Source organism: Drosophila simulans, chromosome 2R (assembly GCF_016746395.2).
Source record: "Drosophila simulans strain w501 chromosome 2R, Prin_Dsim_3.1, whole genome shotgun sequence".
Classification (NCBI taxonomy): domain Eukaryota; kingdom Metazoa; phylum Arthropoda; class Insecta; order Diptera; family Drosophilidae; genus Drosophila; species Drosophila simulans.
In genome coordinates, this window is record NC_052521.2 from 9,328,583 (window position 1) to 9,352,552 (window position 23,970).

Below are 23,970 nucleotides of genomic sequence, written 5' to 3' on the forward strand. Positions count from 1 at the left end.
GTCGCGCGGCAAGTATGAAGTGGAATTTTGAAGCCCTTAAGTCACAAATTTCATTTAATTTAAAATACAAATTTGTGCTCCTTAGAATAAGGAATTTAATGTGAGAAAGTTAGGCAACGCCATCACCTATATTCTAAAAAGCAACCAACTTAATATGTTTATCTTGAGGTGTGTTACAACTAGTTTATTGTGATTAAAAACTAATAACTTTTTCATGAGTTTGTATCAAACATGAGTATTTAATTTGCGATTTTTCTCCCCAGCTGAACACGACACTCTTCCTAATTTCATTTGATGAAATAAAGCTATCAGTTGTCGGCAATCAGATCAGAGTCACTATGCAAACCGCCCGCTGTCTCATCAGCCAACCGTTTCCCCCCCGTTTTTTGAGTCCAAACAATAATGCGTCTTAATGACCAAACCAAGAATCAGCTAAAATGGGGTGGCCGGTCGGCAGTGGGAGGAAATCCATTGGTGGCTTGCTGCTTTTACGAGCAGATATACGCGCGTGGCTCGACGAAACTGCAAGATACTTCCACTACCAATTTTCCACACTCAAAAAAATATAGAAAATCTTGAATTAAGAAATCTGTCAGTTCTTTAAGAGGAAATGTTATTTAAAAGCGATGAAAGAAGATTTTTGATAATACATCAAATCCAATTTTAAAACAATAACTTATATATCTAAATTTACTTTGACTTCTTACTTTGACGGCAAGTTACGACTTTTAATCATATTATTATTATAAAACTGTAGAAGTTTTCTATAAAATGGTTGAATAGGTAAAATGTTATACTGTCCAATCTTTATAAACAAATTCTAATAGATCAAATACATTGCTGTGCATCTAAGACAGTCCATGGCCGCTACTGTGCGTGAGTGTGTGTGGATTTCCATTTTATAGTTTTCCGCTTGATTTTTTTACGAGGCCTTTCAACCCCGCACAATGGAAAACCAAGCGAAGAGCCACAAAAACAATTGCAGCTGATCCTTTAGCCGGCGTTGACTGACACCCAAGAGTCGTAAACTGCCGTTGCCATTTGTATAAACTATATATCCGAAGAGGGGTGGTGCCCACCCCATTTCCTCCTACCCCCAAAACTCCCAACCCCGCCCCTGATTAACAGACCCGGGCCCTTTGTGATTATATCTGCATGGAAATGCGTGTGTGCGGTTATCAAAGGCTGGCCATGGCGATGCCCAGGAGAGCGAAGGGCGAACCATCCAGAGTTGGGCCTCCAGTGCGCTTTTCCACCTCCCATTTGCCAGTGCTCGCGCTGACTCCTCGGACGAACGACAGTTATTGATGTCATAAAGTTGGAGATTTATGCCATGGCCTGGCTGGAATGTAGGGCTTATGTTTTATTATAGGCCTTGTTTCGAATTTGGTTCCCCTTCGCCTTTCGCCTTCCTGGATTTTGGGGTGCAAAACGATCGGGCGAACCGAAGCTGCAAATGGTGTGTTAATAATATTGTATTAACTTTTCATATCGCAAAGGGGTTGCGAAGGGGTAATATGTTAATTGGATAAGTTGCAGAATGCCACAACTTCATTTATTTCAAAAATATGAGACCCTCTTATACTTTGCTACAGTGAAAAGTTTCAATTTGAAAAATTTAATTTTCGAAATCCCACTATTTTTCGGAAGTCTTAAATATATCCTTAGAAGATTGTTACAAATTTGATGGCTCTGTTCTTCGGAAGTTTAACTTTTAAGTTGCAACTTATTCCTGGCCAAACTAGAAAGAAATCTTTTCATCTTTTAGGGTCTTTCGACTATACCGCCATATATGTCTAAGTTATTATTTCGAACTGCTTACCGTAACTCAACGCCTCACAATCGTATAATTTTATGGAGCATCCCAAAGTTGCAACGGATTCCGGCTAGAATCCAAATCGGATTGCCGCCCATAGCAAACATCAAACATTAGAAGGCATTAAAATAAATTTTAGTAACGCGGCCTTTGCGTAGACTAAACAAAATAAACATACATGTACTATACACAGCGTTTGAAGGTGTTTTTGGGCTGAGGCCCGCCCCGTGCGCACTTACTATAAACAAATAAGGCGAAAAAGTACCAAAAAAAAAAGGAAAAAATAGGAAAAAGGGGGGAAATCGAAGAAGAGGAAAAACATCAGCGGAAGGGCCCCCAACAACAAGTTTTTAATGCATGTCGATGTCGTCGTCGCCGCCGCAGATCAAAGGCAAATCGGCTATATGTACATATGTATGTATGTAGGTGCATAGTACATACATATATAGAGGTTGGGGTGCTGCATAGGATACCATACCACACCATACCATACCATACCATTCCGTTTGATGGGCTGGTGGAAATGCAGGCAGGGGTGGTCGCAGTCGCAGTCGTTTAATTGCACTTGCCGCTTACTTTTTTATCTGCTGCCTGGTGGCGGAGTAACCTGCGCATGTGTAGTTGCCATTGGATAACGCCTTTGATGTGTGCTGCGCTGTTTATTCGAGCGCTATAAAAAGCCATAAAATATGCATAAAGCACACTGGCAATTGGAGATTGCAGGCATATGCCAATGGAAATGGACATGGAAATGAAGCGATTAAGTGCAGACGCTGGCAATTGAAGGGAAATTGTCGCTGGAGGAGATGCGGCAAATTCACTACAAGATGATGGGTATGGGTGACACAAAGGTTGGCATATCATGGTGCAAACTAGTCAAAGAATCCAAAATAAATTGTTAAGGAATTTGGCATACAAGGATACCTTTTACATTTCTCAGTATTTCTCAATATAAGCTATACTATGCAACATACTGATAATATATAAACTATTAACTGATAAGCTATAATTTCTATCAAAAAACTTTCATTGTTTTAATTAAACGATAGTAGAAACGCCGTAATGTCGCGCTATTTTACGACTTTTTATCGGAGGATGGGGGGTTGCCTTAATGTGCAGCAAACTTCTCCGTCCGTCATAAAAAGCGCATAAAAAGCCATGGCGGAACACTCATCCGGGTTCCATGGGCTTTACGGCCGTGCCAAGTGGGCTTCCAATTTACGAGGGAGCAGCGGAGGAAGTTTACGAGCCCCGCACAACGTCTGTCCGCCGCAGAAAAAAAGGAGATTGAAACGATTGCGCTATAAAATGCGGCTCTATGAGAGCCATAAAATATTTATTCTACTAAAAAATAACTGTACATGGGATATATACACAGAGACACGCACATGCATAAATACATAAAATATTTATATATATATGAACTAGATAAATATATAAATACAAATAGATTTCTGGGGGATTTCACAAGTTCCTTTTTGATTCTCAACAACAGAACGGAGTAACTTTCGAGGGGCATGTTTAGCGAGATCATGGAAAGTGGCTGAAAGGTGACTCCGCAGGCGCAGGAGCACTACTCCTCACACAATATCGTCGGCCACCTGCGACTCCTGCTCCAGGATCGTGCTCTCCCTCAGCTTGCTCTTCAGATTCTTGCTGGAGTTGGCCTCCGTCAGGCAGGGCTCGTTTTCGTGATGGTCGTGCTCCTGGCCATCGGTGGGCCCATTGACATGGCCATCTTCCAGCTGCACCTTGCCCAGGTGACGACGGTAGCGGTACCACACCTTCAGGCCCAGCACCAGCACAAAGTACAGGAAGGCCAGGCAAATGATCACAATGATAATCCGGGTCACTATCGAATTGGACGCGGATTTTGTTGACTTCACCACCAGCAGAACATCCTCTCGCTTCAAGCCCGCACTGCTGCCAATGGTGCAACCGTAGCGCCCCTCATCCTCTGGCCGAACATTGCGTATCTCCAGAGTTCCGTTCTCCATCAGGAAAAAGCGTTCCGGGTCAGTGTTGTTCTCGTTCAAATACGTCAGATCCTTGTCCCATCGAATCGTGGGCTTAGGCTCTCCGATTGCCTGGCAGTGGATCACGGCAGTCCCGGCTTCCGCCACCTCGATGGGTCCCTCCGGCGGAACACTAAACTTTGGAGCCACCACCACATTTATGGACACGGTGGCTGTGATTTGACCCTGGCTATTGGAGGCGATGCAGGTGTACTGACCTCGCTGCTCATTGCTGACCTGGTTGAAAATCAGCGTGCCATTCTGATCGGTTACGTTTACAGGAAGAGGAAGCTGGGTTTCCTGGAAGGATTGAATTATATGTTAATATTAATGGAGAGTTCTTTAATTTTAATTTGATTTGAACTTTCAAAGGAATGCAATGCTTACCCTCATCCATTTGACTTGTGGAGCAGGCGTTCCCTGCGCCTTGCAGTGGACCTTACTGAGAGTTCCCAACTCCAAGTTCTTGGAGGTTGGCTGCGGCATGAACTTCAGTTGCTCAATAACCAGGAGCACCCCACTACTGGAGCTGGCAGCCACGGAGCCGTCGATGACCAACTGGCACTGATACTGACCGGCATCGCTGGCCAGCACGCTGTTGAATTGCAGGGCGCCACTATCCTTGCTCAGCGCCAATCGGGAATCCTCCCGCAGCATGGTTTCCAGCTGGGGTTCGCTCGTAGTGCTGTCCATCCTGCCCAGCTCCACTTGACGCAACGTTTTGCTATCCTTTCGCCAGCGCAGGATGACGCTATTCTTCTGAAGATACCCATCCGGCAGTTGGTAGTCACAGGGCAATTGCAAGGAACTTTGTTCCTTGATGGTAATCGAGGATTGCGGACCCCTTGAGATGCTCACATCCTCAAACGATGCTGGCGCGGCTGAGGGGCAGATAGTGGAGGAGTTATTGGACTGAGAAGAAAAGATGAGTCAGTCGGTCGACTTAACTCACCGTAAGAGCAGAAGATCAGGCAGAAGAATCCCAGGCCGCAGCCCAACAATCGTCGTCTTCCGTTCAGCCCCATTTCGAGCTGAAGAATTCTTTTGATTTCACTTCGTACTTCCTTCGCTTCTTTCGCACAAAACCGGTGTGTGCTCTTCTTTTCTTCTTGTTTATTTGCCGATTTTTGAAGGAATTCCGTTTGCCTTCGTCGGTTTCTGTTTCAGTTTCTGTTTCGGATTCGGACTCTGTTTGCCCCTTGCTTCACTTCACCTCACTTCATTTACTCCGCCCGGAGTGGTGGAGAGCATTTGGTTTATGGTTATTTTTATGTTACGCACACGCGTCACGCTTTATTATCCTGCCGCAGAAGCAGAGCCCGGGGATCTTGCGAGCGATTCGGTTTCAAGGAGACCCACTAATGGTATCGCTTTCTAGGGGCCAGGGCACAACCTTCCGCGTTCGGTTTCGGAACTCTACTGACGCCGCATCGGGCTAATTTACCGCTGGCAGCCGGCGCACGGTTCGCACATGCGCCCTGGACTGCACCCAGTATTTCCCGTTATTTATCGACGAATGAGAGCGACATTTGCTGGAACTACCTTTTTTCAACCCTACTACAATTTGCGGTTGCTTTCGGTGAATTAAGTAGTAGACGTTAAAAGGTATGTTTTCATAATACAAATGAATATAAATAGTGTTCTTTAAATGATTGACATTTGTTTATTTAGATATATTTTTTCTTTTAATTTAACAGCTCTATAAGTATAAACCAATATAAGATTTCATTCGAACTGCTAAGGCCTAATTAAATAAATAAATAAAATTAAATTAAATTTTAAATGAATATGGATGGAGGACATTGATTACATTTTTTCACTAATTGGAAAACAAATTTAGCACTTTGGACTAAAATGTACATCAATTTACATTGCTACTACTCAACTCTATCCGAATATAAGCTACTTGTCTATAAATACGATTTTAATTTCATTTTGAGTTGTATATTCGAGCAATTCTTGAGAATCTTGGGCTTATTGTCCATGACGAGTGGAAAATGCAGTCTAAAATTGCGGTATAGTTGAGACGCGGTTATAGAGCGTCTGCCTTTTGGCCACGCGGAAGGGACAACGAGTCATCATCTTAAAGACGACGAAACCACAGACGACAAAAAGTCCCCAAAATACATAGGTGAAGAGCAGGATAAAGCGATTTGGCTGCCACAGCACCGTGTAGCTCAGATTGTAGTTTTCTGTAGTCGAAAGCAGGGTCAATCATTACTTCCATGGAAAATATGAAAACTATTTCCGAACTCACCCAAAACCGCGTAGCCCAATCCGATTTTGGACTTTCCCATGCGATACGAGCAAGTGGGCACCATTATCTCCAGATAGCTGTGCTCCTGCTCTTTGAGGGCCTTCAAGTCAAAGTGCCTCACTGAGTTTTCATAAAAGTTGATCACCTTGGTGGAGGGGTAAATAAATATTCTGGATTCGTGCCAGTGTCCTGAGAAAATGATATGTGGATCCAAGTCGCTGATGATGGCTCTCAACAGGGGTCCTCCGCCAATGAGCAGCGGAGCATGGGATACGCCAATTCTAAGGCGATCTGCATTGTTATCCCTATCCGGGTTGCTAAAGTCCAACAGCATGCGGTTTATCTTGAAGAAGCGCAATCGATTGTCATAGTCGAAGAGGTCTTCACTCATGAATTCGTTCTCAAAACGTCGTTGGTTCGAGTTGGATATGTAGTCGCCATTCTCGCCGCCAATATCATTGTCACCCGGCACATGGACGCGCTGAAAAAAGGCAGAGATCATGCGGAACTGTTAGGTTTTAAGGGGTCAATCCCATTCGCAAAGTTGTATAATCGCTTTGGGGAAACTTCAAATTTAAATAATTATAGGTGCACAACAATTTAAGGTGATGCGAAAGCAGTACTCCTTACTTTTTTGTAGTTCTTGTTCTGATAAATTCGTCTGAACCGCTGAACGTACTGTTTGTACTCCTGGGCCGTGGCTATATTGCCTTCGTCCAACAGATCGCCCAGGAACACTATGATGTGAGGCTGTGTAAAGGCCAGAGCTCGCTCGAAAGTCTTGGCCAGGTATCTATCCGAATCGTACCTGGCCAAAGGACTGTGCGACGATCGATCGTAGGAGTTTCCCAGTATCTGGGGATCAGCAATAAGCAGCAGGCGCGTGCAATTATCTATGTGTGAAAAAGAGGTTTTTATGATGCGACTCAAAAACTGCGTTACGGCTTACCTAGTTTGCAATCGATTGGCTGCCAACTGGACTGGGCCATGTAGTAAACTATAAACTCGTTGAAGAAGACCAGCAGCAACGTAAGAGCCACAAAGCCGCGGCACACTAATCTGTTTCTTTCGGAGATTACGGAAGGATTAAATAGTTTGGTTAACAAAAGTAACGTCAACTATGACCCACCTATTGACGACGCGCAAGGAAGCCATAATCCCGGCTATGCCGCATCGGTTTGGATTGCTTGATTAATACTTTTGGTTCTCTGGCAAACGCAACTGGCTTACATTGCGTCTGTATATGAATAATCTATATTTAAATACGCACTGACCATGCAATATTTACGTAAGAATGCTCATATTTTCGGGAATGTGGAGCTGCTGCAACGGACGGCGCACATCTGACCACAACCGGCCCGCATCACCGCTTTCAGGGCACACGCTTAATTGGATTAGAAAGCAAAACATCTAGAACGGCCGGAACGTTGTGTTGCGTCCATTACCACATTCCTCCGATGTTTCGCCAATGCGCGCCATTGGTTTTTGAACGCGGGCAATTCCGTTACAGCGTTTGCCGGCTGCAGGTGCCAATAATTGTGCAATTATCTTTATCCTATGTTTGCACTTCTTGCGCCGCGACGGCTATGTGGCAACGCCACAGCTGTTTGCCAAGCACAACAAACAAAATTAGAGGTGGGCGCGTGATTAGCACTAACTGCATACCCAAAACATAACAAACATGATACTCGAGCAAAATCCATATCTTAAAGTGGTATGAGTTTTGAAATGTTGTAATTAAATTTATAAATACTTTTTAATAAGTTATTAAAATCCCGATTTCATTCCGATTATATATCCGATTTCGTGACACGACCCCTTCCGCTCTCCTCGCTAGCACCAACAACACGTCAATGCTAATCAGCTGAAATGCAATCAAGTACCAAACGGTGTAGAGTCTGGCCACACTTTCACAAAACCTCTGGCAACGCTTCGTGCGTGGATTAATGGCGTGCCACTCCACATAAATGCTCCTCGGTTTTTGCTTATTATTAACAACATAGGCACCGCAAAAGACTTTTATAACCGAACATGTGTAAATAGCTGGACAGGCGCAATCCCATCCAGAGTGCAGTGATTCGAAGGAGACGCGCGCTAAGCGCTCATCGATAGCAGGGGTTCGCAAAATTGCAAAAAAATTGTGCCGCTTCCTGCCCGTTGTGAAAAGTAAGATTCCAAGTGCCAAAAACTGCGCCGCCGTTTAGCATAAAACATTGGGTAATTGCAGGGTTTGGGGCGCTATAATTTGGGCGCTCTCTATTTGTTGTTTGCGAAAAAGAAATAACCAAACAATATTGGCCACTCTGTGTGCGTGTGCTGGTGCTGCTGCCACTGTGTGTGTGTGTGCGTGTGTGGAGCTTCGTGCTTGTGTGTTCGTGATGCCACCCTCCTCCACTTTTTCAATGTTATTTTGAGGGTCGCATTCGTTGTTGTTGATGTCGCGCGAAATTGTTGCACCTGCCACTGAATCCTTGAAATCCTGACTTGCAGGTAGCTCCCATTGGCGGTGAGGATGGCGGACATAGTGTACCCCACTGGATGCCGGCCGCTGGTCGAGGATTTGGGCACAGACGAGCTGATAAGGCGCCTCAAGGTGAGTCCTGCCTCTGGTTCCCTTAACAAAACCCCTCACTAAGAACCATTCTGCTTTACAGACCCTCGCCAATGTCCTGCAGACCATGGACCAGGACGACAATCTCTACCAGCAATACATACCATTGGCTCTCCATCTGCTGGACGACTTTTTCATGCAACATCCATCCCGTGATGTCCAGCTCTTAATCGCGTGCTGCGTTGCGGATGTCCTGCGGGTTTATGCTCCCGAGGCGCCCTACAAAGAACAAGATCAAATCAAAACTATATTTAAGTTTTTTATCAAGCAACTGCACGGTCTAAAGGATCCGCGCGATCCCTCCTTCAAGCGTTACTTCTATCTGCTGGAGAACCTTGCTTTTGTCAAGTCTTTTAATATGTGTTTCGAACTGGAGGACTGCCAAGAAATCTTCCAAGACCTGTTTAGTACCATCTTCAAGATTGTCAAGTAAGTCGAGCTCTTCCTTTATCCTACGAACTCTTTATAATCACATGTTATACAATTTTCTAGTGACCAGCACAGTGTCAAGGTTACTAACTTTTTTCTAGATGTGCTAAGTCCGTTGATCACAGAGGCCGACAATCTGTCGGTGGAATTGTTGGATCTCATTCTGATTAACATTGTAGAGCCGTATAAATCGAACAACAAGTTTGCCTGCCAATTAACAGAACAACTTCTCACTAAAACGGGCGATGCTCTCGAGTCCACCATCAAAATGGTAATATTTTGCTGATCTCTGATGCACCACGTTATTCAAGCTAATCTCTGATCTACAGTTCTTTAACCGTGCTCTGGTCATGGATAAGCCAAACACAAAACTGTCCATTACAAACAAAATTTATGATATCATTTACGAGCTTAACCGCATCAACGCAGGCTTGCTGTGTTCAGTGCTGCCTCAACTGGAGAACAAACTGCTGTCCACAGACGATGCTGAGAGGCTAAGTGAGTAATTTATCAGCATGTACCTTTATTTGCATATTAATAAACTTATTTTCGCTGCTACAGAGGCCACCACTCTCTTGTCTCGTATGTTCTCCGAAAAGGACTCGCAACTAGCGAAAAAGTACCCAAACCTGTTGAAAATCTTCTTTGGGCGCTTCTGCGACATCACCGAACCAGTTCGCATCAAGTGTGTTCAGTCGTCCATGCACTTCCTGCTCAATCATCCAAGTCTTCAGCACGATATCACAGAGAAATTGCAGCTTCGAAATCACGATCTGGACGAAGTGGTGCGCCACGAAGTGGTAATGGCTATTGTGGAAACTGCCAAGCGAGACTTCACCCTCGTTCTCGAAGCGCCCGATCTACTAGAAATTGTGCGCGAGCGGACGCTAGATAAGAAGTACAAAATTCGCAGGGATGCGATGAATGGTCTGGCCTACATCTACAAGCGCGCAATATGCGAACCCAACGATCTAAGCACTGGCCTTAAGGTCAGGGTTGACTGGATTAAGAACAAGATACTGCATGGATACTACAAAGTGGGCTTGGAGGACCGCCTGCTTGTGGAACGCCTACTTATCACCTGCCTGGTTCCCTATAAACTAGCTCCGGAAGAGCGCATGAAGAAGCTATATCATCTGCTAGGCGATCTCGATGCCAATGCCACCAAGGCCTTCGTCGAGCTGCAGAAGAACCAAATGAAGACACGCAATACGGTCAGTGATTGGATCAAGCTACATCACTCTAAGGAGTTCACGCCGCGCGTGCTCAGTCAGCTCAGCGCCAAGCAGGCCAACATCGCCAAGTGGGTTCTATAATAAGTTTTCTTTTGAGAGTTTGTAACCAGTGATGTGTTTTTCTTTTCAGACTGCTTCCAGATCCCCTGAAAGCGGCGGAGTACCTAACCCAGTTTAGCAACAACCTGCGAAAGGATGCTCAGCTCCTACGCTGCATTAACATAGTCCTTAAACGCGATGTAAGCTGTCGGGAGTGTGCTGACACGATGGGAGTTCTCCTGAAAAAGCTTGGCGCACACGTACAATCGAATCTGTATTACAACACAGTTAAGATGCTGATTGAGCGCGTGGCATCAGTGATGGTGGACAAGGAATCTATTGGCGTACTTATTAGGTAAACCGCTTGCAAGTGCCCTTTGTTGCTAGACTTAATCCGTTAATCTTTTTGCTCAGCCTAATTGAACAATGCATTGAGAAAGGGTCCATGTGTGAGGAGATCGGAATTTCGGCTCAGGAAGCGGGCGAGCGCGGACTTAAGTTGTTAGCCGTAAGTATAGAGATAATTTAAGTTATGATACAGAAATCCACATGATTGCTTTATACTTGCAGATGCTTTCATACGTCTTCTCTGCTCACTTCTTCACCGATACTTCGCTGCGTCATTTAATTTCCCTGCTCAGTTACGAGCAGGATTATGTTGCACCACTGGTGCTAAAGACACTAACTCATCTGGGGCGCTATCAGCCACTCATTGACGACCCTACACCGGCTATTCTCGACGAGCTGGCACCGGTGTGCAAGGACTTCGCACTCATTGGAACCCCCAAGCAAGCAAAGCACGCGGTGCGATGTATTTTCGTAAACAGCCAGTCGTCGGCTGCCACTGATGGAGCAACAAGTGGAGCCGGAAGTGCGTCCACAACTACACAAACAGTGCATCCTATTTTCAACGAGATCATCGAGACGCTTCGCTTAAAACTGACACCAAACTGTGAGGATCAGCGCACAAAGATTGTGACCTTGGGTCACATTGCCTACAATATGCCACAGGCCTTCCTGACGCCCATTAAGAATATGATTGCGCGACGTATTGTCAAAGAGCTGCTTATCCAAGAAGTTCCTGCGCAGCGGGACTACGAACTGCCAGAGGACAGTGACTGGTGTGCCCAAGAGAAACTACCGCCGGACACTCTATGTAAGCTGGATGCGCTCAAGGCTATGGCTAGGTGGCTTTTGGGACTGCGTACCGATGAGCACGCTGCCCAGAAAACATTCCGAATGCTGGCGGCGTTTGTTAACCAACGAGGCGATTTGCTCGGCCAGAACCGCCTTTGCGGTGCCGAGAAATCCTGGCTGCGCCTCGGGGCAGCATGCGCCATGCTCAAAGTGTGCGAACAAAAGGGCGTGGGTGATCAGTACAGCGCTGAGCAGTACTTGCAGCTTTCCCAGCTGATGGTGAGTAGAGACATTCATCTGGTGCTTATAGTCTCAATGTCTAACTCGGCATTCCCGTAGGCTGATCCAGTGCCAGAAGTTCGGGAAATCTTTGCTCGCAAGCTGCACAAAGGATTGAGCAGAAGTTTGCCTAGGAACTGTTTGCCGCTGGACTTCATGGGCTTGTATGTGCTGGCTGGTCTAGAGACTGAGAGAAAGTGAGTAGTTCAAGCAACCATCGGATTCGTTCGGAAAAGTATTGATAAATATTTTCATAACAGATTGCAAGACCTTGTGCGTCACTATGCAGAAACGGATGTAAACAAACGGCGGGAATATCTCAAGACTGTGGCTATGACATGTAGGTGTTTGGCTTAAGGAATCATATTGTGTATTTTAACCATCTAACCATATTATTCCAGCTCCCGACAGCTCAACGGAGTCACAATCACTACACATACTACCTGACTACATGCTGGCTTTCGCTATTCCCGTGCTGGTCCACGATCCCCGCTTCACGAATCACGAGGACTACGTACAGCTGCGCAAGATGGAGAAGTGCCTGCGTTTCATACTGGAGCCGCTGATGGCCAAACGCGAAACGTTTGTCCACAGCTTCTACAAGCAGCTGCTGCAGCTGATAAAGCATCGGGAGTTCAGTCTAGGGTCGGACAAGCGCGACAACTATGTATGCCACTCATTTATTTTCCCAGGTTTCCCTTTTTTTAATCATATATATACATATATTTTTTGGTTTTCAGAAAATGTGGGCACTCTGCGATCTTGCCATGTACATTATCGACTCCAAGTTCAGTCCATTTGATGGCAACACGAGCACCTTCTCCATGCCGCTGGCTTTGCCAGAAATGTATTATAAACAGCCTGCCGTTGCGAATTTCCAAAACAATGACGTCTATATACCGCTGGACGTGTATACGCTGGGAGCCAAATCCACGAGCAAAGCTGCCGCAACAGCAATGACGACGTCGCGAGCAGCAGTAGCTCCAAAGAGGCCGGCGGAACAGTCAATCATGGATGATGAGAATCCGCAGGTGAGTGAGGTCCTTGGAATATACTGAGAATGAATCTAACTCTTGTGCGAAATTTGATTTCAGGAGAACAATCTGTTCGACAACATACGAGCGGCTGACACTACGGAGCCCATGGCCAAAAGAACGCGCGCAGGAGCCGCTTCAGCCAAATCATAGGGGCTGGGATGGCGCAGACTGGAGGTGGAGTGAGCGCATACTTGTTAGTTTAGTTATGTTTAGTCTAGGCGCCTAAGTTAACTAAATATTTAAGACGTAGGAAAGACCACGATAGTTGTTAAACCGACACTACCTTTATCCACACCATGCAACTCACAACTTAGCACCCAGAATTCGGATTGTTCAGTTTCGCATTCAGTATGTACTATATCAATTTTGTGAGATACACCAAAAACAGAAACATCAACAAAAAAAAGAAAAAAGTGTCGAAAAATCTGTTAACCGCAACTCTGTAAAAGTAATTATTTATCATTTAAAATGTTTTATCCTGTTCTTTTATAGTGTTTGATTTATTAATTGATTTTACCATTATTTTTAGACTATTGTATATCGAATAAAAAAAGGAAAGTATATCGCGCATAAGTTAAAGTACGAAGTAAAGTAATGAAAACGTAAACAGAGCCTTATTAAGTAATTAAAATTAACTTTTCTATGATCGCAGTTAATTTTTAGTTAATGTAACATCATCATAATACATACAATTATCTCGTTAAATTCAACAAGTATGCATTCAAAATGCATTCAAAAAGGAAACCTAAAAACGTAAGAATTGAAAAGAAAACTACAAAGATAAAAATAAAATGAATACACACATTAAACTATAAAACATGTACATTAAACAATTATGGTTTTTCAATTACAAATAAACGTATGATTATTATTTTAATGTTAAAATGGATATCGAAAGTGGGATTTTAGTTTAAATTATTAATATTTGGCCATTTTTTAATTTAACGTAAGTATACAAAGTGGCTAAAATATAATTTTTGTTTCAAACTTTTTCATTTCAATTTTAAAGTCGCTCTTAGAAGGGCTAAAACAAATTTGAATATAGATAACAAAAGGGCTATCGATAAGAGACCGTCGATAGTTCACAGTGCAACATCAACTCTCCCATCACTAGTTCCAATTGCATTTTCTGCGTTTGTTTTTTTTCGGGGGTGTGACGTTTTTCTTGTTGTTTTTGTGCTATTGTGAAATAAACCAAACAATTGTCGAGTTAAATAGACACTGATTGTTGTTTTGCGCCGCAGTTCGAACAACAAAAACCAATTCCAAACAAAGCTTACGCCGGCAAAACTGCGAAATGCAGGTGGAACCAGCCGACGTCGGCTGTGACGTCACGCATCGCCAGCAGGAGAAAAACAAAACCAATGGGATTTTCTCGACGGCAGTCAGAAGTAAAAAAAACGGGCAACCGAACGGACGGATCTACACCTCCACGCCGAAGACCTCGCATCCAAAACTTGAGCACTGCGTGGGCGTTGCTGAACCCACGGAAAAGGGGCGAGTGGGCGTGGTGACCGCCTTCGATCCGCTGATCAAAAAGGTTGCCCTTCTCTTCGGGGTTCTTATCATTGGCTACAAAAGCGTCATCTTAACCAGTAAGTGTGCCAAGTTTATTGGATTTCCATTTGTTTATATATATCCCCGATGAGGCGGGGGTGCGAATTCAAGGTTGCAATTGTCGGTTGCGTCGTCTTTACTCGCACTTTGTTTATATTCTCGCGTTTATAAATAGTTGAAGTTCGTGTGATCTCATAGCGGCGTTGTTTGTTCCCCCTGCATAAGCCACCGAAAAGCGAAAAAACGTCTATATAAGGAAGGTAAATTGTTTGATGCGCATTAGCCGACTCATTTGCATACGAACGTACTGAAGACCTTAGAAAAATCGGCTGAGAGTGATTAGTCGCTTCATCTTTGAGGCAGAATGCCATTAGTTAGTTAATTGTTTGCCCAGCGGCTATTAGTTATTCGTCTACGCTTAGCTTAACGGTATTTAGCACTGGGTTTTCGTCACGCGACACATACATGCATACATATTAACATTAGAAGGTACCGCTAGAAGGCCCAGGAAAATAACGAATTTTTCTAACGATTCACCAATCTTCATTTGCTGCAGGTTTTGCATTAGGGTGGCTCCAAAAACGTACCACTAAAAGTGTATCAAACTTTAACACTTTTTAGTCATTGGTGGACTTATTCCAAAATATAAATTTAATATAAACAAAAAACGAATTTTATACATTGGCGAGAACAGAAATAATTACAGCAATACAAACGAATATTTATTTCCAATCGTTAAGTGCGATCCAAATCTATAAAAAGCGCAACCTTGGTACATATGATGTAACGAATGGGGTTTCTGTACATTTTTGTAAATTTCTTTGCCCACAAATACTTTCCATTTAGCCAAATTACTTTGATTCCCTCATAGAGTACATATGCATGTATCTGACTAATAAACTTGAACCACCCTAGTTATAAACCCAACATTTTGACGTGTTTATCACGCTAGGACTGATAACACTGAAATCAATAGTACGACAATACTAACGAGCTTCTTGCGTTCTCTTTACAGTGCCATACATCACGGGCGATTCCATCCAGGTGCTGAGCCACCAGGTGCAGAGTAGGTGGAACGAGACCTTGGTGTGGGCGACCAGTCACCAGCTGGGCTCCAGGCTGAGTCCCCTGCTGTGTGGCCTTCTAGTGGCAGCTTTCGCGTACGGAATCGTGTACTTAGACAGCGCGGTGCCTGGCGTAAATCCGCCCTCGCCCTTTACGCCGCGTTCCAAGAAACGGTAAGCTCTGGGGGAATCACCTTCAATTATTCATTATAACGTGGAGTCTTTACTTCAATTTGCAGTTTCCGCGAGGAGAAGACTGCCTCGATGCACTTGGGCTACTTGTGCGCCCTGTTCTGCGGATTTCTGGTAACGGTCTTCATGTACTTCGACTTGTACTCGTAGAACTGAATACCCATTTCCTTCCAATTAGTTTAATAATAATAAGTTCACCAGTATTAGAGTTTATACGCCCACTTCGGAATTTGTATTTATTGTAGTCCTTGAAACTGTGCAATGCTCCTGGAGAGAATCGTCAGGGGGCATTTTGAAGCTAACTTAGTTCCTAGGTATATCAATTATACATAAGTTACTAACTATAAATTATTCATGATTTGTAAACTACAAAAGTACAAAATGAAACATTTCACTGTTGATTGGAGATCAGAATCGAAATGCTTAGGCTAGCATATTTATACCTTATGAAAAGTACACTATTGGCTGGCCTAAAAATCTCAAGAAAACTGTATCCTTAAAAAATAAATTACTTTTGCACAGTGTTTTGCATTAAAATATACGAGGTCACATTTTCAATGCGCATAAATTGCTGTTGCCAGTCAATGTCGCTTACCTGGTCAATCTTAAAAGTTTTCAAGCGATTTTCGCCAATAAATTGGCCCACGAGATGGACAAAGCAGCCTTATAATGGAAAAAACTTTGGTTAAGTAATGGTTATCAGTTTCCTGCATTTTACCTGGGCTCCAAGTTCTCATAACGCCTTCGAAATCGTAGTAAATTCCCTGAAGGACGGGACCCGATTCTTTGTTTCGCACGAGCAAGGTGTGCTCTCCACGTTTTCCCACAATGATCCGTAGCAATTTTCCTGAAAAACGATGATTAATGATTTAACTTGCCAGATTTAGCTATATTAATAATTTTGTCTAAAAATATATATAGTAATTTGATTTTGAAAGTATTTCACTTAAGACCCACCGTAAACATTCCAAATAGCGTTGATTTCTGGATACATTTTGTGAGTTTTAAGGCAGAAATCCACTCGACCAATTAAACTAATTAAGTTTCGTCCTGGTTTCAACATCGGGGAGCTTTGCAACCCTGGTGATTCCTTTTTGGCTGACATTTCGCAACTGGATTTTTCCAGGATAATCGGTGATTGAGCGTTCTCCTTTTTGGGACGAATTTTCACTTCCTCCACGAATCCATCGTATATTAGCTTATTATCCTTTCGACTGACAGTTAGTTTGGTTTGCCGCAATTGGCTGCTATTTTTGCGCAAAAGCTCAGCGGCCGTTGGGAAACTGCGATTCAATTGCGAGACGTTGTTCGCCAGTTGGCTCTTAAATTGAGCTTGGTTGTTACCCAGAGGGGTGCGGGGCTTAACTGGAACAATGATTATTTTTGTTAGTTTAAAATAATTCTCAGTGCTTAATTGCAAAACTTAACCTTTAGCAAACATTCTTGCAGCAATCAAATTGTAACGGCTATATTCCAATCAGCCTGACCGTTTTAATTTTGTTTAAGAATACTTTACGATTTGTTAAGTGTTGGCTAACGTTGGGAATCGACAACAATACTGGGCGAATCGATTGTATCGAATACATATCGATTACACCCCCAACTGTCCACGCGAGAGTTTTATATTTTTTATTTTTACATGCATATTTGTTGATAACTGGGGTTTTCTGTGAACCGCGTCTAACTCCCAGCCAGCCATGAGCACAATATTGGAGAAAATCTCGGCCATCGAGTCGGAGGTGAGTGGAACTTGGAGCACCTGCCGATTTTACAGAAACTAACCTGTCTCGCATCCATTTACCCCGCGGATTCCCCCCTGGATTCCATCAAAATCACCGGGTTATTGGACCACCTTCTCAACTGCATCCTAGATGGCCCGAACCCAGAAGAACAAGGCCACCTCGGCCCATTTGGGTCTGCTGAAGGCGAAGCTGGCCAAGCTGCGACGCGAGCTGATTTCCCCCAAAGGAGGCGGCGGCGGAACCGGCGAAGGTGGGCTCTTGGATATACAATTCAAGCAATCTCCTAACATTATGTATTTACAGCTGGCTTCGAGGTGGCTAAGACTGGAGATGCCCGGGTGGGATTCGTAGGATTTCCTTCAGTGGGTAAATCCACACTGCTCTCCAACTTGGCTGGCGTTTACTCCGAGGTGGCGGCCTACGAATTCACAACGTTGACCACTGTGCCGGGATGCATCAAGTACAAGGGCGCCAAGATCCAGCTGCTGGATTTGCCCGGTATCATTGAGGGCGCCAAGGATGGCAAGGGTCGGGGTCGTCAGGTGATAGCTGTCGCTCGCACCTGTAACCTCATTTTCATGGTGCTGGATTGCCTGAAACCGCTTGGCCACAAGAAACTCCTCGAGCATGAATTGGAGGGCTTCGGCATCCGGCTAAACAAGAAACCACCAAATATCTACTACAAGCGGAAGGACAAGGGCGGCATCAATCTGAACAGCATGGTTCCTCAGTCCGAGCTGGACACGGATCTGGTGAAGACCATTCTATCCGAGTACAAGATCCACAATGCGGACATCACCCTGAGATACGACGCCACTAGTGACGACCTGATCGACGTTATCGAGGGCAACCGCATCTACATACCCTGCATCTATCTGCTGAACAAGATCGATCAGATCTCCATCGAGGAGCTGGACGTCATCTACAAGATCCCGCATTGCGTGCCCATCTCGGCCCATCACCACTGGAACTTTGACGATCTGCTGGAGCTGATGTGGGAGTACCTGCGGCTGCAGCGCATCTACACCAAGCCCAAGGGCCAGCTGCCCGACTACAACTCGCCCGTGGTGCTCCACAACGAGCGCACCAGCATTGAAGATTTCTGCAACAAGCTGCATCGCTCCATTGCCAAGGAATTTAAATAGTGAGTGCGCTTCATTTTGTATCCTTTCTCTTGGTTATTAACATTTATGTATTTCCTTCATAGTGCGCTGGTTTGGGGCTCATCTGTGAAGCATCAGCCTCAGAAGGTGGGCATCGACCACGTTCTCAACGACGAGGATGTCGTCCAGATTGTGAAGAAGGTTTAGACTCTGTGCAACGATAACACTTTGATTATTTGATGGCATTTTTTATTCGAAAATAAAAAACGAATGTGCTTTATGTGTGCGTGGATTCAAGGCGGCTTAAGTTTAAGAAAAACCTTTCAATTTTTATTTTATCAATTTTTTTTATTGGCGCGCACATTGAATTAAATTAAAGCTAGATTTAGCGGGAATTAATTGCACTGCCAGCTCTATGGGAATAACTTTGCTATCACTTGCCCAAGTATATCGATAACCGATAGGTAAAGACAGCCCATATCGAAGAACCTCATAGCACGCTGTTTTGTTGACAAACTTAAATTAAATTATTAAAGCGAAATGGTGGAGCTAAAGATGGGCGATCACAACATGGAGGCCACCGCCTGGGATCCCGGCGACAGCAAGGACTGGTCGGTGCCCATAAAGCCGCTGACGGAGAAGTGGAAATTGGTGCCGGCATTCTTGCAAGTGAAAGGATTAGTGAAGCAGCACATTGATTCATTCAATCACTTCATCAACGTGGACATAAAAAAGATTGTGAAGGCCAACGAGCTGGTGACCAGTGGAGCTGATCCTTTGTTTTACCTGAAGTACTTGGATGTGCGGGTGGGCAAACCGGACATCGACGATGGGTTCAACATCACCAAAGCGACCACGCCGCACGAATGCCGCCTGAGGGACACCACGTACTCCGCTCCCATCACCGTGGACATCGAGTACACGAGGGGAACCCAACGGATCAAGCGGAATAATTTGCTCATCGGAAGGATGCCCCTCATGCTGCGCTGCTCCAATTGCGCCCTTACCGGCAAGTCGGAGTTCGAGCTGTCCAAACTGAATGAGTGTCCACTAGATCCTGGCGGTTACTTTGTCGTGCGGGGGCAGGAGAAGGTTATCCTCATTCAGGAGCAGCTGTCATGGAACAAGATGCTCACCGAGGACTTCAACGGTGTGGTGCAATGCCAGGTTACCTCCTCCACACACGAAAAGAAGTCACGTACTTTGGTGCTGAGCAAGCATGGAAAGTACTACCTCAAGCATAACTCGATGACGGACGACATACCCATTGTGGTGATCTTTAAGGCTCTGGGCGTAGTCTCCGATCAGGAAATTCAATCGCTTATTGGCTTAGACAGCAAATCGCAGAATAGATTCGGTGCCTCTCTTATAGATGCTTACAACCTGAAGGTCTTCACACAGCAAAGGGCTTTGGAGTACATGGGTAGGTTGGTTATCCCTACTTGAAGACTGTCTTTAAAACTCTTTTTATCTAGGCTCCAAGTTGGTGGTCAAGCGTTTTCAGAGTGCCACCACAAAAACGCCCTCGGAAGAGGCCCGCGAGCTGCTGTTGACCACCATTTTGGCGCACGTGCCTGTGGACAACTTCAACTTACAAATGAAGGCCATCTATGTATCCATGATGGTGCGTCGTGTAATGGCCGCCGAGCTGGACAAAACGCTCTTTGACGACCGCGATTACTACGGCAACAAGCGTCTGGAGCTGGCAGGTTCCTTGCTCTCCATGATGTTCGAGGATTTGTTCAAGCGCATGAACTGGGAGCTTAAGACCATTGCGGACAAAAATATACCCAAGGTGAAGGCGGCGCAGTTCGATGTGGTAAAGCACATGAGGGCGGCACAGATCACCGCGGGACTGGAGTCTGCTATCAGTTCCGGCAACTGGACCATCAAGCGATTTAAGATGGAAAGAGCTGGCGTAACGCAGGTTCTGTCCCGCTTGAGTTATATATCAGCGTTGGGAATGATGACCCGTGTGAACTCGCAGTTTGAGAAGACGCGTAAGGTGTCGGGACCCAGATCCCTGCAGCCTAGTCAATGGGGTATGCTGTGTCCCTCGGACACTCCAGAAGGTGAGGCCTGTGGTTTGGTCAAAAATCTGGCTTTGATGACGCACATAACCACTGAAGTGGAGGAGCGACCAGTTATGATAGTTGCTTTCAATGCTGGCGTTGAGGATATACGAGAAGTCAGCGGCAACCCCATCAATAATCCGAATGTATTCCTCGTCTTCATCAATGGTAATGTTCTGGGTCTCACCTTGAACCACAAGCATCTGGTGCGGAACCTTCGCTACATGCGCAGAAAGGGTCGGATGGGCAGCTACGTGTCTGTGCACACATCATACACCCAGCGATGCATCTATATCCACACGGATGGCGGTCGTCTGTGCCGCCCCTATGTAATCGTGGAGAACCGTCGCCCGCTGGTGAAGCAGCATCACCTGGACGAGCTGAACCGTGGGATTCGCAAGTTCGACGACTTTCTGTTGGACGGACTAATCGAGTATTTAGATGTGAACGAGGAGAACGATTCATTTATCGCCTGGAACGAGGATCAAATAGAGGACCGGACTACACACTTGGAAATCGAACCCTTCACTTTGCTGGGAGTCTGTGCAGGCCTGGTACCCTATCCTCATCACAATCAGAGTCCCAGGAACACCTATCAGTGTGCTATGGGTAAGCAGGCGATGGGAATGATTGGCTATAACCAGAAGAACAGGATTGACTCGCTGATGTACAATCTGGTGTATCCCCATGCTCCTATGGTGAAATCCAAGACTATTGAGCTTACCAACTTTGATAAACTGCCTGCTGGTCAGAATGCCACTGTGGCAGTTATGAGTTACTCTGGCTACGATATCGAAGATGCGTTGATCTTAAACAAGGCCTCAATAGATCGGGGATATGGACGCTGTCTGGTGTACAAAAACTCAAAGTGCACTGTGAAACGGTATGCGAATCAAACCTTCGACAGAATCATGGGTCCCATGAAAGACGCGCTAACGAACAAGGTTATCTTCAAGCACGACGTTCTGGACACTGACGGAATTGTGGCTCCAGGCGAGCAGGTTCAAAACAAACAGATCATGATTAACAAGGAGATGCCCGCGGTAACATCGATGAATCCGCTGCAGGGTCAGTCTGCACAGGTTCCCTACACCGCAGTGCCCATTAGTTATAAGGGTCCCGAGCCCAGTTACATCGAACGCGTGATGGTTTCCGCCAATGCCGAGGAAGACTTTCTCATCAAGATCCTGCTGCGCCAGACACGTATACCCGAGATCGGGGACAAGTTCAGCTCTCGACACGGGCAAAAAGGCGTGACTGGCTTGATTGTTGAACAGGAGGATATGCCCTTTAATGACTTCGGCATCTGCCCGGATATGATCATGAACCCCCACGGATTCCCGTCCCGTATGACAGTGGGTAAAACCCTAGAGCTGCTCGGCGGGAAGGCTGGTCTCCTGGAGGGTAAGTTCCACTATGGAACTGCGTTCGGAGGCTCCAAGGTGGAAGACATTCAGGCGGAGCTGGAGCGCCACGGTTTCAACTACGTGGGCAAGGACTTTTTCTACTCCGGCATCACAGGATCACCACTGGAGGCCTACATCTACTCGGGACCCGTGTACTACCAAAAACTGAAGCACATGGTGCAGGACAAGATGCATGCCCGCGCCCGAGGACCCAAGGCTGTGCTCACCCGTCAGCCGACGCAGGGCAGAAGTCGCGAGGGTGGCCTTCGTCTAGGTGAAATGGAGCGGGATTGCCTCATTTCTTACGGAGCTAGCATGCTGATCATGGAGCGTCTGATGATCTCATCGGATGCCTTTGAGGTGGATGTTTGCCGAACTTGCGGCAGGATGGCCTACTGCTCCTGGTGTCATTTCTGCCAGTCGTCGGCGAATGTCTCTAAGATATCCATGCCGTATGCCTGCAAACTGCTCTTCCAGGAGTTGACTAGCATGAATGTGGTGCCGAAAATGATTTTGGAAAACTATTAACGATGCAATGGTCTGAAACGGAATAAAATAATTGTTATATAATAATTATCTTAGAAGTGCTTAAATGGTTAATGATGGAAACTAGCATCCGTTTTTGAATATTTTTGTAAAAATAAAACGTGTGTAATCTCTGGCAAAGGTAAAATTCCTACGCATTCATTAAGTTTCCATGACCGCGAGCTGCAAATGTCAAAATGAAGAGGTTCAAACGAAGTCAGCGAAAGAAAGTCCTCTTGAATTTTAACGAGGTCCTTTTGCATAGCAGCTTTCTGTTCGTTAACAGGCACACGCAAGCTGTTACTGAAAAGGACTTAGCCGTGTTAAATCGCTTATGTTATCCTTTTTTATTGCGCAAAGGATCACCTGGCTTCGAGGTGGAGCCTCAACCCAGATTCCGGCCGATGTGTCAACGTCTCCGTGGTCAATGCACCGCGGTGCATGCACGTGACCTGCGAACTGCAGCCGACACAGCCACCCACACAAGCCAATGTCCTTGTGCGTCCTTTCGAGTGACCTGCGCTTAAAATAGTCACAGCCACCACCCGGTGTACCACCCACTGCTGCTCCTCCTCCGCAGGACCCGTAGAAGTTACTATGTGCAGTGCAATGACAGCAAACGGGGCAAACTGCCAGCAGCAGAAGGAGCATCAGCATCCGAGGAACCAATGGTGCGCACTAGGATGACAATTTAAGGCTGCCCCATCTCTGATCCCCCATACTTGCATGCCCACCTCTTTTCCGGGCTATTCAGTTCCGTTCTACACAGAGAAAAACTATTTCGATTTTTATAAAGCTACTTATAAAGTATTTTAAAGTATTTGCATGACTAAAAGCAAATTACCCAATGTCTGTTATTTCTATTTATACCTACATAACTTTATTATATATGGATTCCATATGCCAATTAGGCGTTGATAAGTATGCAATAGATTTTTAGTTTTTATTAGTTTTTAGTATCTGTGTCTATTTTTCGCCGTGCATAAACTGATGAGAACACAATCTGGGGCCACCTTCCGGCTTTGGCTTTCCTTTCATGTATTTTGGCCATTTGTCAAAAGTTTGCTTTTTGCTCTTCTTATCTGGACGGTTCGTTGATGTGTGCATGGCAATAGATGTATATAGATTTAAATGGGTGTTGGCCACTTGAGTAGAAAGTTAAGCGTAGTCCAACTGCTCTTTTGGCCGGGTTCCAAGCGGGCGAGGGGATTCTGAATTGACAACACCGGATATCATTGGGCTGATAATGCGCAACCCCTCCCAATGGACTAATTGAATCCGAAAGCACCTTCCGATGGAAATAGAGATTAGATTGCTGGAATCACCTTAACTTTTCAGCCAGGATTGTTCCAGCAAACTCTTTGTGTTTTCTAGGTCCTAGGCCACAGCCAAATGTTAACATATTCAGCGGAGAGAACGTGTTTTTGACTATGCTTGTTGGCTCTTTGTAAGCT

The 23,970-nt window shown here is 45.2% G+C and overlaps 7 protein-coding genes across 8 annotated transcripts; 4 read left to right on the forward strand and 3 right to left on the reverse strand.

The window, feature by feature from the left end:
- Positions 1-3,120: 3,120 nt before the first annotated feature.
- Positions 3,121-5,306, reverse strand: LOC6734075 (tyrosine-protein kinase-like otk). Its single transcript, XM_002081074.4, has 3 exons — positions 4,784-5,306; positions 4,219-4,712; positions 3,121-4,131 (listed from the first exon to the last, which is right to left on the reverse strand). The coding sequence occupies exons 1-3, from the start codon at positions 4,854-4,856 to the stop codon at positions 3,397-3,399; spliced, it is 1,302 nt and encodes a 433-aa protein (XP_002081110.1). The 5' UTR covers positions 4,857-5,306; the 3' UTR covers positions 3,121-3,396.
- A 160-nt stretch (positions 5,307-5,466) lies between these two features.
- On the reverse strand, positions 5,467-7,697 carry LOC6734076 (metallophosphoesterase 1). 2 transcript variants are annotated; one of them, XM_002081075.4, is made up of 5 exons: positions 7,218-7,697; positions 7,038-7,147; positions 6,719-6,981; positions 6,089-6,569; positions 5,467-6,023 (listed from the first exon to the last, which is right to left on the reverse strand). In XM_002081075.4, exons 1-5 carry the CDS (start codon positions 7,241-7,243, stop codon positions 5,836-5,838), a joined length of 1,068 nt encoding a protein of 355 aa, XP_002081111.1. In that variant the 5' UTR covers positions 7,244-7,697; the 3' UTR covers positions 5,467-5,835. The 2 variants fall into 2 exon arrangements, with proteins under 2 accessions (XP_002081111.1, XP_016027074.1); XM_016182274.3 differs by having other exon boundaries at positions 7,038-7,153.
- Positions 7,698-7,975: 278 nt separating this feature from the next.
- LOC6734077 (sister chromatid cohesion protein PDS5 homolog B) lies at positions 7,976-13,680 on the forward strand. Its single transcript, XM_016167860.3, has 14 exons — positions 7,976-8,254; positions 8,579-8,681; positions 8,743-9,128; positions 9,192-9,399; positions 9,458-9,626; positions 9,690-10,431; positions 10,494-10,757; positions 10,817-10,910; positions 10,973-11,818; positions 11,879-12,015; positions 12,079-12,158; positions 12,220-12,485; positions 12,559-12,849; positions 12,913-13,680. The coding sequence occupies exons 2-14, from the start codon at positions 8,601-8,603 to the stop codon at positions 13,003-13,005; spliced, it is 3,657 nt and encodes a 1,218-aa protein (XP_016027075.1). The 5' UTR covers positions 7,976-8,254; positions 8,579-8,600; the 3' UTR covers positions 13,006-13,680.
- Positions 13,681-13,942: 262 nt separating this feature from the next.
- LOC6734078 lies at positions 13,943-16,209 on the forward strand. Its single transcript, XM_002081077.4, has 3 exons — positions 13,943-14,450; positions 15,428-15,650; positions 15,716-16,209. The coding sequence occupies exons 1-3, from the start codon at positions 14,153-14,155 to the stop codon at positions 15,816-15,818; spliced, it is 624 nt and encodes a 207-aa protein (XP_002081113.1). The 5' UTR covers positions 13,943-14,152; the 3' UTR covers positions 15,819-16,209.
- Positions 15,872-17,233, reverse strand: LOC27206964. Its single transcript, XM_016182733.3, has 4 exons — positions 17,097-17,233; positions 16,626-17,033; positions 16,387-16,515; positions 15,872-16,331 (listed from the first exon to the last, which is right to left on the reverse strand). Exons 1-4 carry the CDS (start codon positions 17,107-17,109, stop codon positions 16,177-16,179), a joined length of 705 nt encoding a protein of 234 aa, XP_016027076.1. The 5' UTR covers positions 17,110-17,233; the 3' UTR covers positions 15,872-16,176.
- Positions 17,234-17,241: 8 nt separating this feature from the next.
- Positions 17,242-18,793, forward strand: LOC6734079 (GTP-binding protein 128up). The gene is made up of 4 exons (XM_016167861.3): positions 17,242-17,407; positions 17,540-17,660; positions 17,714-18,554; positions 18,618-18,793. The coding sequence occupies exons 1-4, from the start codon at positions 17,366-17,368 to the stop codon at positions 18,718-18,720; spliced, it is 1,107 nt and encodes a 368-aa protein (XP_016027077.1). The 5' UTR covers positions 17,242-17,365; the 3' UTR covers positions 18,721-18,793.
- Positions 18,794-18,944: 151 nt separating this feature from the next.
- LOC6734080 (DNA-directed RNA polymerase III subunit RPC2) lies at positions 18,945-22,565 on the forward strand. The gene is made up of 2 exons (XM_002081079.4): positions 18,945-19,936; positions 19,989-22,565. Exons 1-2 carry the CDS (start codon positions 19,054-19,056, stop codon positions 22,517-22,519), a joined length of 3,414 nt encoding a protein of 1,137 aa, XP_002081115.1. The 5' UTR covers positions 18,945-19,053; the 3' UTR covers positions 22,520-22,565.
- The last annotated feature ends 1,405 nt before the right edge of the window (positions 22,566-23,970 follow it).